This window comes from Bradysia coprophila, assembly GCF_014529535.1.
Source record: "Bradysia coprophila strain Holo2 chromosome IV unlocalized genomic scaffold, BU_Bcop_v1 contig_106, whole genome shotgun sequence".
Classification (NCBI taxonomy): domain Eukaryota; kingdom Metazoa; phylum Arthropoda; class Insecta; order Diptera; family Sciaridae; genus Bradysia; species Bradysia coprophila.
Genome location: NW_023503372.1, coordinates 1,176,821 through 1,189,318, shown reverse-complemented (window position 1 = coordinate 1,189,318; position 12,498 = coordinate 1,176,821). Strand labels below are relative to the sequence as shown.

The 12,498-nt window shown below is 35.4% G+C and overlaps 3 protein-coding genes across 3 annotated transcripts; 2 read left to right on the top strand and 1 right to left on the bottom strand.

Annotated features, from left to right (window-relative positions):
- The first annotated feature begins 1,725 nt into the window (after positions 1–1,725).
- Positions 1,726–2,495, top strand: LOC119070786. The gene is made up of 2 exons (XM_037175264.1): positions 1,726–1,893; positions 1,961–2,495. The coding sequence occupies exons 1-2, from the start codon at positions 1,824–1,826 to the stop codon at positions 2,401–2,403; spliced, it is 513 nt and encodes a 170-aa protein (XP_037031159.1). The 5' UTR covers positions 1,726–1,823; the 3' UTR covers positions 2,404–2,495.
- A 383-nt stretch (positions 2,496–2,878) lies between these two features.
- On the bottom strand, positions 2,879–7,473 carry LOC119070785 (DEAD-box helicase Dbp80-like). The gene is made up of 8 exons (XM_037175263.1): positions 7,262–7,473; positions 7,058–7,192; positions 6,925–6,985; positions 6,611–6,857; positions 6,362–6,545; positions 4,880–5,144; positions 4,432–4,816; positions 2,879–4,353 (listed from the first exon to the last, which is right to left on the bottom strand). Exons 1-8 carry the CDS (start codon positions 7,372–7,374, stop codon positions 4,211–4,213), a joined length of 1,533 nt encoding a protein of 510 aa, XP_037031158.1. The 5' UTR covers positions 7,375–7,473; the 3' UTR covers positions 2,879–4,210.
- Positions 7,474–9,648: 2,175 nt separating this feature from the next.
- Positions 9,649–11,794, top strand: LOC119070784. Its single transcript, XM_037175262.1, has 2 exons — positions 9,649–10,909; positions 11,632–11,794. Exons 1-2 carry the CDS (start codon positions 9,788–9,790, stop codon positions 11,737–11,739), a joined length of 1,230 nt encoding a protein of 409 aa, XP_037031157.1. The 5' UTR covers positions 9,649–9,787; the 3' UTR covers positions 11,740–11,794.
- The last annotated feature ends 704 nt before the right edge of the window (positions 11,795–12,498 follow it).

The following is a 12,498-nucleotide window of genomic DNA, read 5'->3' as shown; positions in this document are numbered from 1 at the left end:
TGCTTCCTATATATAAATTACAAAAAGCTGTTTGTTGCAAGCAGGTTGAGAACAGTTTTATGAAAACTTTTTTTTCCATCAAAATCTTTTTAGTGAATAAACCAACAAATGAAGGACAAAGCTTACAGTTGAAAGTTCATTCATTTATTTAGCAAATAACTCTATACATTGTCGAAAGCTATCAAAAGCTTTGGCCAATATACATTCGAAAAAGTTTTCCATGCATCAGAATTACCGTGTATGACTTTGCAGTGTTTACAGAGTACTTAGTACAGAGCACACCGCCACGTTAGCATGGTGCGAGTCCGATACTACAAAAAACATTTTGGACTAAGAAACATTTATACAGAAAAAGCCTAGATAAAAATGGTATTTAAAAAAAGTGAGTTTCTCGACCTCGTATTGGAGATAGAGCTTCCAGGATGGTGTACTTTTGTGTATGTGCGTCAGAGGAAACCATTTTCTTTTAAGATAATTAAAGTGTCCATTCCACTCAACAAAAAGTACTCCGTGAGAGAGCCGTGAGAGAGCAAGCTGTCAAATAAACAAAGAAAAAATTAAAAAAAATCAATTTTGTCTCTCACACGGAATAAGGTAAATGATGGAGAGTTGACCTAGTGGAAAAGTGATCTTAAGTTGTCCGAGTAAATTTGTATGAAGAAAAAATGATCGGTCAACTCGCCATACAATAAACCGCGAGTTGTCCTATGACATTTGTATATGGGACAATTCACGATTTATTGAACTTATATGAAATCGGACAACTAACGGTTCACGTAGGTTAACTCTGCATTTTTATTAATTAATTAACTTTGTTAAACGAAATCTTCAATAATTAATAAAATCTATGTTAATTAAGTGAGCAGCCTTTTTTTCGCATATTTAAATAAAGAGATCAACCAATTCTTCTAATATAATATAAAAAAAAAAAAAAATAAGTAAACAAAAGATAAATCTTTAAAATAAAAGTGGTTCCATGTAACATAGTTCCAAAATCGATGAGAAATTCAAGTTCAAAGTTTGGCTTTGTCAATTTAGGTCAACTCTCCATCACTTCACTTACCTTACTTTTTTTGTAAGAGGAAACTAAGCATAAATTCGAGTTCAAGTGATTCAATATTGCCCAGGAAGGAAATGTGGAAAAATCTTTTTAGGTAACAGTTGCCTCTCCAAATTTCGAGATCTCTCGGGCAGGAAATTGCCTCCATCTGTACATCTAAAGCTTCCTTACATCACAGAACCTATAGTCACTGCTTCGAAGTTATAGATTTCAGTGGGTTAATCTACATAAAACTGTCTGAAAACTGAGACGTTTGGAGTTTGGATCAACGGGTACGAAAAATTTAATCTAAGATGTGAACAAACTGAAATCGTTTTTGTGCGTCAGGGAAAATTAAATATTTGACGCCGACTTAATTTTGCATCAATATTCCGCCTCACGACGAGGTACTGTTAAAGTCACTGTTAAAGTGAGGTATATAATTAATGACGTCGGCTTCATGTGGTATGGAAATTATGCTTGGCGACGAGATGATTCACTATTGAAGTGAGGTAATTGATGATAATAAAAATTGTGCTCTTGAAATCGGTTGTATGAACAGGTGTGTTTTGGAATATTAAAATTAGAATTTCTAAAACCAAAATTTTTCCACAGTATTTTCAGCATTTAAATTGGTTAATTGGAAAATAAAATTAACTTTGTGACTATTTAAACTCGGTTACCGTTACTATTTCCATCAGTTCACCTTGTTCTTCAGAATTAATTTGAAGTATCGATCTCACAGTTTCTTTAGGGAAAATCTAACAAGCAACTCGTAGATATCATGATCGCCATTATTTTCCTTTGCATTTTCTTTGCCGACGCAGCAGTCAGTCAACCAGTCAGTAATGCCGGTATGTTAATGTTTATAGCATAACTTTCAGTTGTGAATGTCAAACATTTCTTTCTACCTACCTTCAGGTGAATGGGCCCCAACACATGGTTTGTATTGGGGCATTCTGAGTGAAGTGGAATGCCCGAACGGTGGCAAGATTACTGGCATTCGGTATCGAAGCAGCTTTGCAGTGGAACGGCTTGGCTTTTATTGCACGTCGCCGGAGGGCGTCGAAACATTGGTTGGACTAGTTGGTGGCGCAAACGACAGTACGTGCGCTGATGATAAGTGTCCGAAGGGCTCGTACGTACAGTCAATATACGGTAATGGATCTTCGGTACTTTATGCGTTCGGGATCAAATGTGCAGAAGGTGACCAAAGTGTTCAGTCGAAAGTACATGGCGGAGACGGTGGGACAGATTTCGATGACGCAAGTTTTGCATCAAATGGCAAAAGATTAAGTGCAATAAAAGTGTGGTATATCGATGACCTAATCAGTGGTGTCCAAGGTAAATATAGTGCTATCTGAAATGGTAATGAATGTGGTCAGTTGCAACTCTAGCCTTGAGAAATGTCATTAGCACATTTATACTCATACGAATAAAGACAAGAATTTTGATTTGGCGAAATCTCAATTTTTTTTTAAATAATGATAAGTAGCGAGCTCCAGCTTAAAGTCCATTCTTTTGTGGGACTATCGTCTCTTCTAACTAAAACAAGCTAGTTTAGTTGCAAATGTAACTTCTACAATAAGTTACGAGTCGATCTTGGTCAAATCTATTTTCAAAGCTTGAAGACAAGTCAAAAAAAATCCTCTTGAACAAGCACTAACCAATACTCTGGGAAGAAAGAAATTCTATCACCAATATGTTTCTAGGAAGCAAGCTGAGTCAAACTAAATTGGTCCTGACTTCTGAGATTCGGTTTGCCGTTCAGGAAAAATTGACACACGCGTTCAGACATCCAACGGAGAAGAAGTAAAAATAAAGTTGCTTTGTTTAAAAAGCTTTTATTTACTACATCGGTGACAATTTTCTATCAACTACTACGAATTAATTATACTATGAACACTTCGTATAAGGTTACTTATATAAGGTAAAATATCGCCCCTCGAATTGACAGTTCTTATTTTCGGTTTCCTTAGCAAGCATACAAAACTCAATACATCACAGGGAAAAATGACTATTCGGACTTTGTTCTTGTGATGTAAATGATTTTACACTCGCCTCACCATGCGCCAAAAGTTATCGGAAACCACACTTTTTTACTACTCTCTCAGCAGACCTTGTAAACAGGTCTAGAGATGTGAGCAATGTTTTACTTAATAGTGGCATTTCCTGTGGTTATTTATGTTATTCGCTAAAGAGAGAAATTTGATTTTAAATGAAAACAAAAGCGGAGCTTACTCTCCGTATTATAATGAACATCGAACGATCGACTCGTTCGGCTTTGTATCGCTTATATTCGCTTATTATTTTCGGTTTCGTTTTTATTCTTATTCGTCTTCTATACATTTAAGTTTAACCTTGAATTGAACGATGTGTGCAAATGCGATAGAAATAATGCTTTGTATTTGGTTTTATTGTTTGTGTGACGAGTGTAAAATTGTGTGCATCACAGGATTGAAACCACTCAATCACAGTATACTGTAATTTCGTGGTTTCAATCCAAGTGATGCAAATAACTAATGTTCGAAAAGTTTTGATTCCAATTCTGTTACAAATATTCTGGTGAGTTCGTGCCGATGGTCACTTTCCTTTTGCTCTAAGTATGTCTGTATAAAGTCAGTATCAGTACATAGCTTTGTATAAAGTCAACATAATCAAGTTCTTGGGCCTTAACTTACTTAACTAACCCTCAAAAAGTAAGGATGACGCAAGTCCTTCTGTCTTAAAATACTGATAACGTTAAGGGTGACGCATTAACAACAAAAATGTCACCCGAAAGAAAAAATTGCGTCACAAGTGGCAGATGTTGAGGAAACTACTGCTAAAAATATTTTTAACATAGGGAACAACATGTTCTGAAACAACGCACTGAAGAGTGTTGCCTGAAGAGAGCCAAACCATCTACTACTTGTGACGCAATTTCGCTTTTGGGTTTTTAACAAAATTCTGAAATTTTTGTTGTTACATATTCAGGCGCAGAATAGGTCACCCTCAGCGATATCATTTACTTTGTAATTAAAAACACAATGACCTGCGTCACCTTTACCCTGTAAAGGTTTCTAGACTAATCGATATTCCGGTTCAAATCGACCTGCACTGTAAATTATGCTATGTGCTTATGACGAACTCAATTCCATTCATCACTACAAAATGAGTCCTCAAAGGTTTTTACGAACATAACTTCAAATTAATTTCATTTGGATCGTTTACATCCAAGGGATGGATTTCTTTTCCAAAATATTCTTCGATCGCTGTACAAACTCTCCTCGATTGCTCCGAGTCAACCAGGCTGATTGCTCTACCTTCGTTATCTAAATTGACAAGTTAAATGAGAAAAATCAAGATTAAACCCACTCGTCCAATGCGAGAATGAATGTATATATACTAACCAAAACGGCCCGTTCGACCTATTCGATGAACGTAAGTTTCGAAATCGGCTTCACCGAATTGATTGACCGCCAGTTCGAAATTTACTACGGTGCATCTATCATGATTATATGTTTCAATAGCACGCGATAAGATATCAGTTGTTATCAACACATTTGTATTATTAGAACAACAAAATGCGTTTAATTCATTGAATGGGCCCAGTAACTTTGTGTATTTGCTGCCTCCGTCCATACCAATCAAAAGATGATTACAATCCGTTTCATATTTCAAATCTTCCGTTACGAGAGAAACTTTGAAATATTGAACGTTATATCTATGATCGGTAACGAAGTATCGATCATCAGTTTCCATCATTTTGTATAACCACTCAGCTGTTTCACGTTCCTAACATGAATAATATTTTGATATATTGAATCTGTCTAGAAGAACTCTTCATTTAACTCTTACATTGCAGAAGATGATGACTTTATTGCGATTAGTCTTGCCGTCATCTCGCTTACGTAAAAGGCAATCATATAGTTTGCCAATTGCGTGATATTTGTCCTCTTTACTTGTACTTTCGATGTAGTACTGCTTGACAGTTTTCAAACATTGAGACGTGGGTGACGATAGAATTATATCCGGGGCTTTCATCATATCGCTGGCCAGTTCTATGGACGATTGATCGAATGTTGTTGAACAGAGCACCATTTGGCATGTTGTCGGCAGTAATCTGAAGAATTAATCTCTGTTTTATATACATTTGCAAAAAGACAAGTGGAACATGATGGTTAAACACGACGAATGGATTAATACATTTCCGAGACAGAGCCCTCCATAATCATTTACTGCGAAAAACATTGAAAGTACTGACCGAGAAAACACAAGCCAATCTGTCAAAAGTCTTTCAGTACAGTTAACGGCAGTGAAATTTCAGCATGAATTTGCTTCAGCTGTTTTTCAGCTGACTCACACAAACAAAACTGTTTGTACGTCTTTATACGATTTTACCACAACAACGCGCGTGCGTGTTGCTTCAACCGTACAAACAAGTACAAACAGGTTTGATTGTATGTATGGATCCAGAGGTCTGCAAGGTTAACTGTTTCACTGCATTTTTCGTAGTTTTCTCTAAAACCATATTAATTTGACTTAACTCAGAACCATAGATTATTAGTTTTTACGAAAACTAGCATATTTTTTGGTGAATTTTAATACCATATTTTTGTAGTCATAAATAAAACTAAGTTTGTTTTTGTATTAAAAATAACTGTAAATAGCGTGGTTCTCCTTATTACGATTTTTTAATGGTCTACAATTTAACTATTTTTTATGTTGATAATAATGAATTTAATGAAAAATCTGGAATTTTTCGTTGTTTTTTGAAAATTTGAGTCAAATTGAATGAAATTTGGTTAAGAATAAAACCAATCTTTTTTTGGTTTTAACTTTCACGACAAAAGATGTAGTATCCAAGGTTACCATAAAAATGTGGTTGACGATTACACTAAAAATGTAGTTAGTACTATCTTAAAGCAAAATATTTTTAGTTATGTCAATCACTAAATTTTAATTTTCAAAATTCGGTAATATATTGAACTATGCATCCATGCAGTACATTTTAAAACCATTTTCAAATCTGAAAAAAGCAGTGAAACAGTTAACCTTGCAGACCTCTGAATGGATCAGCTGAAAAACAGCTGAACCAAATTCATGATGAAATTTCATTGTCTCTGATTGTATGGAATTTTCCGTTTGAAAATTTAATTGAATTTCAGATATCTATGTAGAAGATAAACTTGAGAAACTACGGACTATCCTTAAACGACGTTCACCGAAAGAGAGAGAGACTAAACATCAAAACAGGATACAAAATATATCTCTCTTTTTCACTGGACGTTGTTTCTGGATAGTTCTCTATGTGTATGATGTATGGAACTTGTAACTTACTTTGCAAGCTTTTTACAATCTGCCCAACATTCTTCTGATTTCATCAAATAATCAGCATCATCAATCATCAACATACTTATGTTAGCCAAATCAATTGACAACTTATCTAACCAGTCGAGCATGCTCTCAACCGTACCAACCGCTACATGGGCAGCTATGCTCTCAACGTGGTTACCGTGGTTACCTTAAGAAGTTAGTAGACAAAAACATATTACATTTGATGCCCGAAAAAGCCAATTGATAGCTTACTCTCAATTTCACCTCCAGTGAGAATTGCGTAGAAATTTGCATGGCTTAAGTACAGTGCTATAGTACGCGATAATCTCTGCGCTGCGAGGAGTGTCGGTACCAAGCATAATATCTGCGTCCCATTCTTCTTTTCATCGATGCGATTTAACATTGCAATAACCAGAGCAATTGTTTTGCCTGCACCCGATGGACCTTGGACGAGCACATCCCGTGGTGGATCAGCAAGCATTGCTGGCAATGCTATACCCTTTATCAATTGATTTGTGGTGGACATTTTAGTTGAGAAAGGGATTTAGTCTAGTAACCATAAATACCTGGATCTTAGTCGGTTTGTTGACACGTCTCTCGTATAATGTATCCAAAACTATCGACTTTCTATAATACAACCAGGAAAACAAATTGAATTTTGATCTGATAAAAGCGAATGACAAACAAAAAATCCCTTACAAATGAAGACCTTCAAAACTTTCCTCGGAATACATTGGTGAACTTGATGGGTAGTGTAGGGCATCTTGTTCTGCTATCCAACTCATCAATCCGAGACCGACGACAAAACAGTCATGTATCAATGAATGATCGGGGCTACAATTGAATGTTCAGAACATTATTTTGATATTTATTCGTAAAATTGTGACAGATTTTTTTTCATACTCGAACGCACACTCGTAGCAACCATATTTTCTCACTTTTCTATAAAATTCCGTCAATTTGTCTTCTTCTGGCGAGTCGACTTTTTCAACTTTACTATCGACGATGTTATCCATGTTGTTTCACTATTTTTTATGGTCAAAATGTTTGTATTTATGTTTACAAAGTGAGCCCTCGAATTCTTCTTTGTTGTTGATAGTGTGAAATTATGTCGATGGCGTACGAGCCAACTAACAACAAAAAACGGAATTGCGCAGTGAGGAATGCAAAGAACATCAATATTGATTTTTCCCATATCTCATTTTGTTCACATTTTGTTTACAAAAAATTTGTTTTCTTTTTTTAAATTTATTTTTGATTTCCTTAATACACCATGTTAATTCTGAAACCATTTCACAAACGAGCCATCTTTAACCTATTTATTGTAAATGACTCAACCATTCCACAGTGGGAGCAATATTTTTTTATCTAGCATCAACTATATATCGAAAAATATAATATATGCAAGAAAACTTTGTTCTACGAAGTATTATAGAAACAACAGATAAACATCCTGAGCTTATTGAAAATTCAAGATGGCCGCCATTTAGACCGGAAGTGACACCTAACTTCTAAACAAGAAGTCAAATCGATGTCGTTTCTTCTGCAAAGTTATAGCTGATGACTCCAGCAGAAATTTCCTCTAATTTAAAATTCAATATGGCCGCCATTTAGACCGGAAGTGACTCTTAACTTCTAAACAAGAAGTCCAATCGATGCCGTTTCTTCTACAAAGTTATAGCTGAGGACTTCAGCAAAAATTTCCGTAATTGAAAATTCAAGATGGCCGCCATTTAGACCGGAAGTGACCCTTAACTTCTAAACAAGAAGTTCAATCGGTGAGGTCTCTTCGGCAAAGTTATAGCTGAGGACTCCAGCAGAAATTTACTCTAATTGAAAATTCAAAATGGCAGCCATTCAGACCGGAAGTGACCCCTAACTTCTAAACGACAAGCCCAATCTATGCCGTTTCTTCTGCAAAGTTATAGCTGATGACTCCAGCAGAAATTTTCTCTAATTTAAAATTCAATATGGCCGCCATTTAGACCGGAAGTGACCCTTAACTTCTAAACAAGAAGTCCAATCGATGCCATTTCTTCTACAAAGTTATAGTTGAGGACTTCAGCAAAAATTTCCGTAATTGAAAATTCAAAATGGCCGCCATTCAGACCGGAAGTGACACCTAACTTTTAAATAAGAAGTCGAATCAGTGCCGTTTCGTAGGCAAAGTTATAGCTAAAAACCCCAGCAAAATTTTTGTCTAATTAGAAAATCAAGATGGCCGCCATTCAGACCGGAAGTGACCCGAAACTTTTAAACAAGAAGTTCAATCGGTGCCATTTCTTCTGCAAAGTTATAGCTGATGACTCCAACAGAAATTTCCTCTAATTGAAAATTCAAGATGGCCGACATTCAGACCGGAAGTGACCCCTAACTTCTAAACAAGAAGTCTAAACGATGCCGTTTCTTCTGCTAAGTTATAGTAAAGCCTCCCTGCTATAACTTCGCTAAAGAAATAGCTCCAATTGAACTTGAAGTTAGAAGTTAGTGCCTACTTCCGGTTTAACAAGAGACTATTTTGTATTTTCAAATGACGAAAACTTCAGCTGGGGTCTCTATTGTAACTTTGTCCAAGAAACGGAAATGATTCGGTCTGTCGTTTACAAGCTATGTGCTACATCCGGTTTGGGTGAAGGAAATCTTGGATTTTGAAAGTCTAAGTGAAGAAATAACGCCGATTTATCATGTAATTTAAATAGCCACTATTTTAAGATTTTGCTCCTTAGAAAACTTATCGATAGTTCAGTTCTATACCTTTATTTAGAAAAAAGCGTTAAATAGTTATGGACCAATTCCGGTTTGGGTTGTTTCTATTTTTAATTTGTATCGGTAAACTTAAAGTAAGCAAACATAATTTCAGTTCTGAAACAGCATTTTTTTATCACAGCTATTTTTAATAAAAAAATACCCTATAAGTTAAATGCATTGCCAACTTGTATAGTTCCTAATTCCTAAATTTAGAAGTCAATTTTTGCGTGGGAGGCCTGCGCATACATTCAACTTTTACATACATGTTTGCAATGCATTCAATTTATAGCTTATGTGAAGTTAGTATAAATTTTGTGTAACATTTGTCGGATTGTATATTTATAGTTTATAAAGTGTTTCAGATGTGTTGTATGAAATTTGGTGCAAAGTACTTTATTGTGATCAGGATGTGTACGATGACAGTACGGCCTCATGCCATAATTGCACATCTAGCGCCTAAAGTACTAAGTATAAACTCTTTGCATGTTATAAATAACAATTTTTGTATTGCGAGTAACGAGTAATGTTCGACATGGTATACAAGACATGTAACTTATCCGAAGGAGACTAAGTGGGAATTGTCACTCACTAAATCAAAAAAAGGCAAATTGTTTCATCCCACATCAATTTTGAACACTAATTTCAACACTACCTATCCAGGGTGGCTAAAAATAAACGAAAATGAACTTTGAAAAAAATAAAGCGAATTTATTGAGTGCAAGTGATGATGTGTTACTGCACATATTCAAATATCTGAATTGGATTGATTCTATTAACTTAGCGGTCACGTGTAAACGTATGAAAAGTGTTCAGTATTACCTGCAGAAACAAAATCAAAAATTCGACTTAGCGAAGTGTGTGAAAAAAGTCACAGTTCCAATCGAAAATGTTTTGTCTGAGATCGGCCCACATATTCGAGTAGCTAAAATTGATGAGAGTGCTATTCATACCACTTTTGTGAAAAAATGTCTTAACATCAAATCACTGGAAATCGACGGTTCCATCATCATCAGTAAGAATGTCGCTATTACATTAAATGCATGGATAAAAAAGCTACATATCGATAGTCTTTCTATGGGACAAGGATTTGAAGATTGTGTGGAGGATATTCTGGATGGAATTACTGGGTTGAATTCATTTGCATTTGATAGTTTTGATAAACTATTGCCAACCGATTTTTTTTACAAAAATTCGAATATTGAACATCTTTTACTCGTTATGGGAAATGACGCTGAGTTAGCTTTGGATCTATCATCTCTCCATGTTCTTCACAATCTACATAGTCTTTCCTTAACTACTCAAAAGACTGCTGTCCTGGACGATGTCCGAGAATATCTAAAAGTGGATCAGCTGAAGGAATTTTCAATTTATATGCTTGATGACAATTGGGATGCAGATACATGGGAAGACTTTGCAAACTATTTAGCAAAAAACACGAAATTAGATAAATTACGAATAATTGGATCCGTCGAATTCGACACAAAAACATTTTCCCAATTAAAATTGTTCAATTTAACATCATTATGGTTGGACGTTCGTTTTTCTTGGGACGATCTCTCAACGGCCTTATATGAAAGTACAGCATTGCGACTCAAGTATTTAAGGTTGGAATGGCCTCTGTCTTGGTGCAACTCGAGAAGAATTGGGTGTATCTTTAAAATGTGGACGACTGTCGAAGTAGTCTGTTTTGGCACAAATGATACATCAGATCTACTACATCATTTCAACGATCGATTTTTCAGCGACATTTTAAACTTATCCAACAATCGACCAGCATTAAAGTTACATATCTTCTCTTCCGAAGTAAGTGTTACCGAACCAAACGATATATTTTCACGTCAAATTCAAAATTTTCGAGTAAAGGGAAACCTTTTGTAGGCTCCTCAGAGATGCCGAGTCTGCAAAAAAAATGCGTCCGTGTGTCTGTCAACTCTTAAATTTGGGTAAACCGAAATCGATTTTGATAATTCTTTTACATCGTTTGGTAGTTAAGAGCGCTCACCTCTTGGAAAATTTTTAGCCTACATTTGTGCACAAACATATTCGTTTTTTGATGATTTCTCTGAACCAAAATATTTTTTTGAAAAAGTAAAACCATTAAAGCATGCAAAAATATGTTACTTTTAAAGGAAAATTTGGTTTGTTTCGTCATAACCTTACCCACTTGGAGAAACCTTTTCAAAATGTGTATTTTACACATTTTGCAAATGCTTTAATGGTTTTAATTTTTCAAAAAAGATTTTGGTTCGGAGAAATCATCAAAAAACGAATATTTTTGCGCACAAATGTGGGCTAAAAATTTGCTAAGGGGTGAGCGCTGTTAAGTGCCTTAGGGTTTTAATCGTAAAAAATTAATTAATCGTTCGAGACGAATACGTATAACTTTTACTTCACCTTCCTTTCCTTAGATTTTTAATTGGACCATGACATTTTTACTTTAAACAGCTGTAATCCTCCACCTCCACTCACTCTTAAGTGGTTTGGTTTCAATATCTGAATTACATGATCATTCTTTGTTGTTTCAGATATGTTTCAACTTTATTTTAAAACGGTATCACGTAATTGAAGGAAGAGAGTGCTGCTCATGCAAAGACAGTTTTCAGTTTTCTCTGGAATCATCATCATGTACATAGATATATGAATTTATGATTTTTTTTCGACAAATAAATGAAGTACTAGTGGTCGTAGACGATAGGTTTTTGTTTGAAACTTATTTTTCGTCGGTGAGCGTTCCTGAAATGTCTGATAACAAAAGTTTATGAACGAGCCTGGACATGTACAACGACATATTCTATTCCAAATTCACAACATTTGCTGTAATTTCCTTGACCATTTTAATATCAAGAAGAAGGGTCTTTGAATATCAAATCCTATCTCGCATGTAAATGTGTACATCCACCGACCACTCGTATTTTAATAACCCTGAAGCTCACCTAGATATCACAGAAAATTTAGGCATTGACTGAATGCAAACATCTAACTACATAATTGTGTAGAGTGATTCTTTTGAAAAACAGCCTACCGAAATCGGACGCATTTTCCAGTGGACTTTTTTCTATGTGCCTAGAAAGGACTTCGACCCTAGAACACAAAACCACTTTCAAAAAAATTCTTCGAAGCTTTTGTGACCGGTAAAAGGTGATCAAAAACCGAAAACTTGCACTTTTCTTACCAAAATTTCTCCGGGTACACGAGCCATACATGGTCGTGTGGGTGTCATTAGAAAGGTAATCACATGTACTGTTGAGCCGAATAGAGACTCATTGGTTTTAAAATTCATCGACACTGAAATATGTGCAGTTGAAGTTTTCAACCGAAGACTTACACTGTTCTAACCAATATTTCTCCAGTTACACGAACCGTACATGGTGGTGTATCTTATGGGGGTTTGA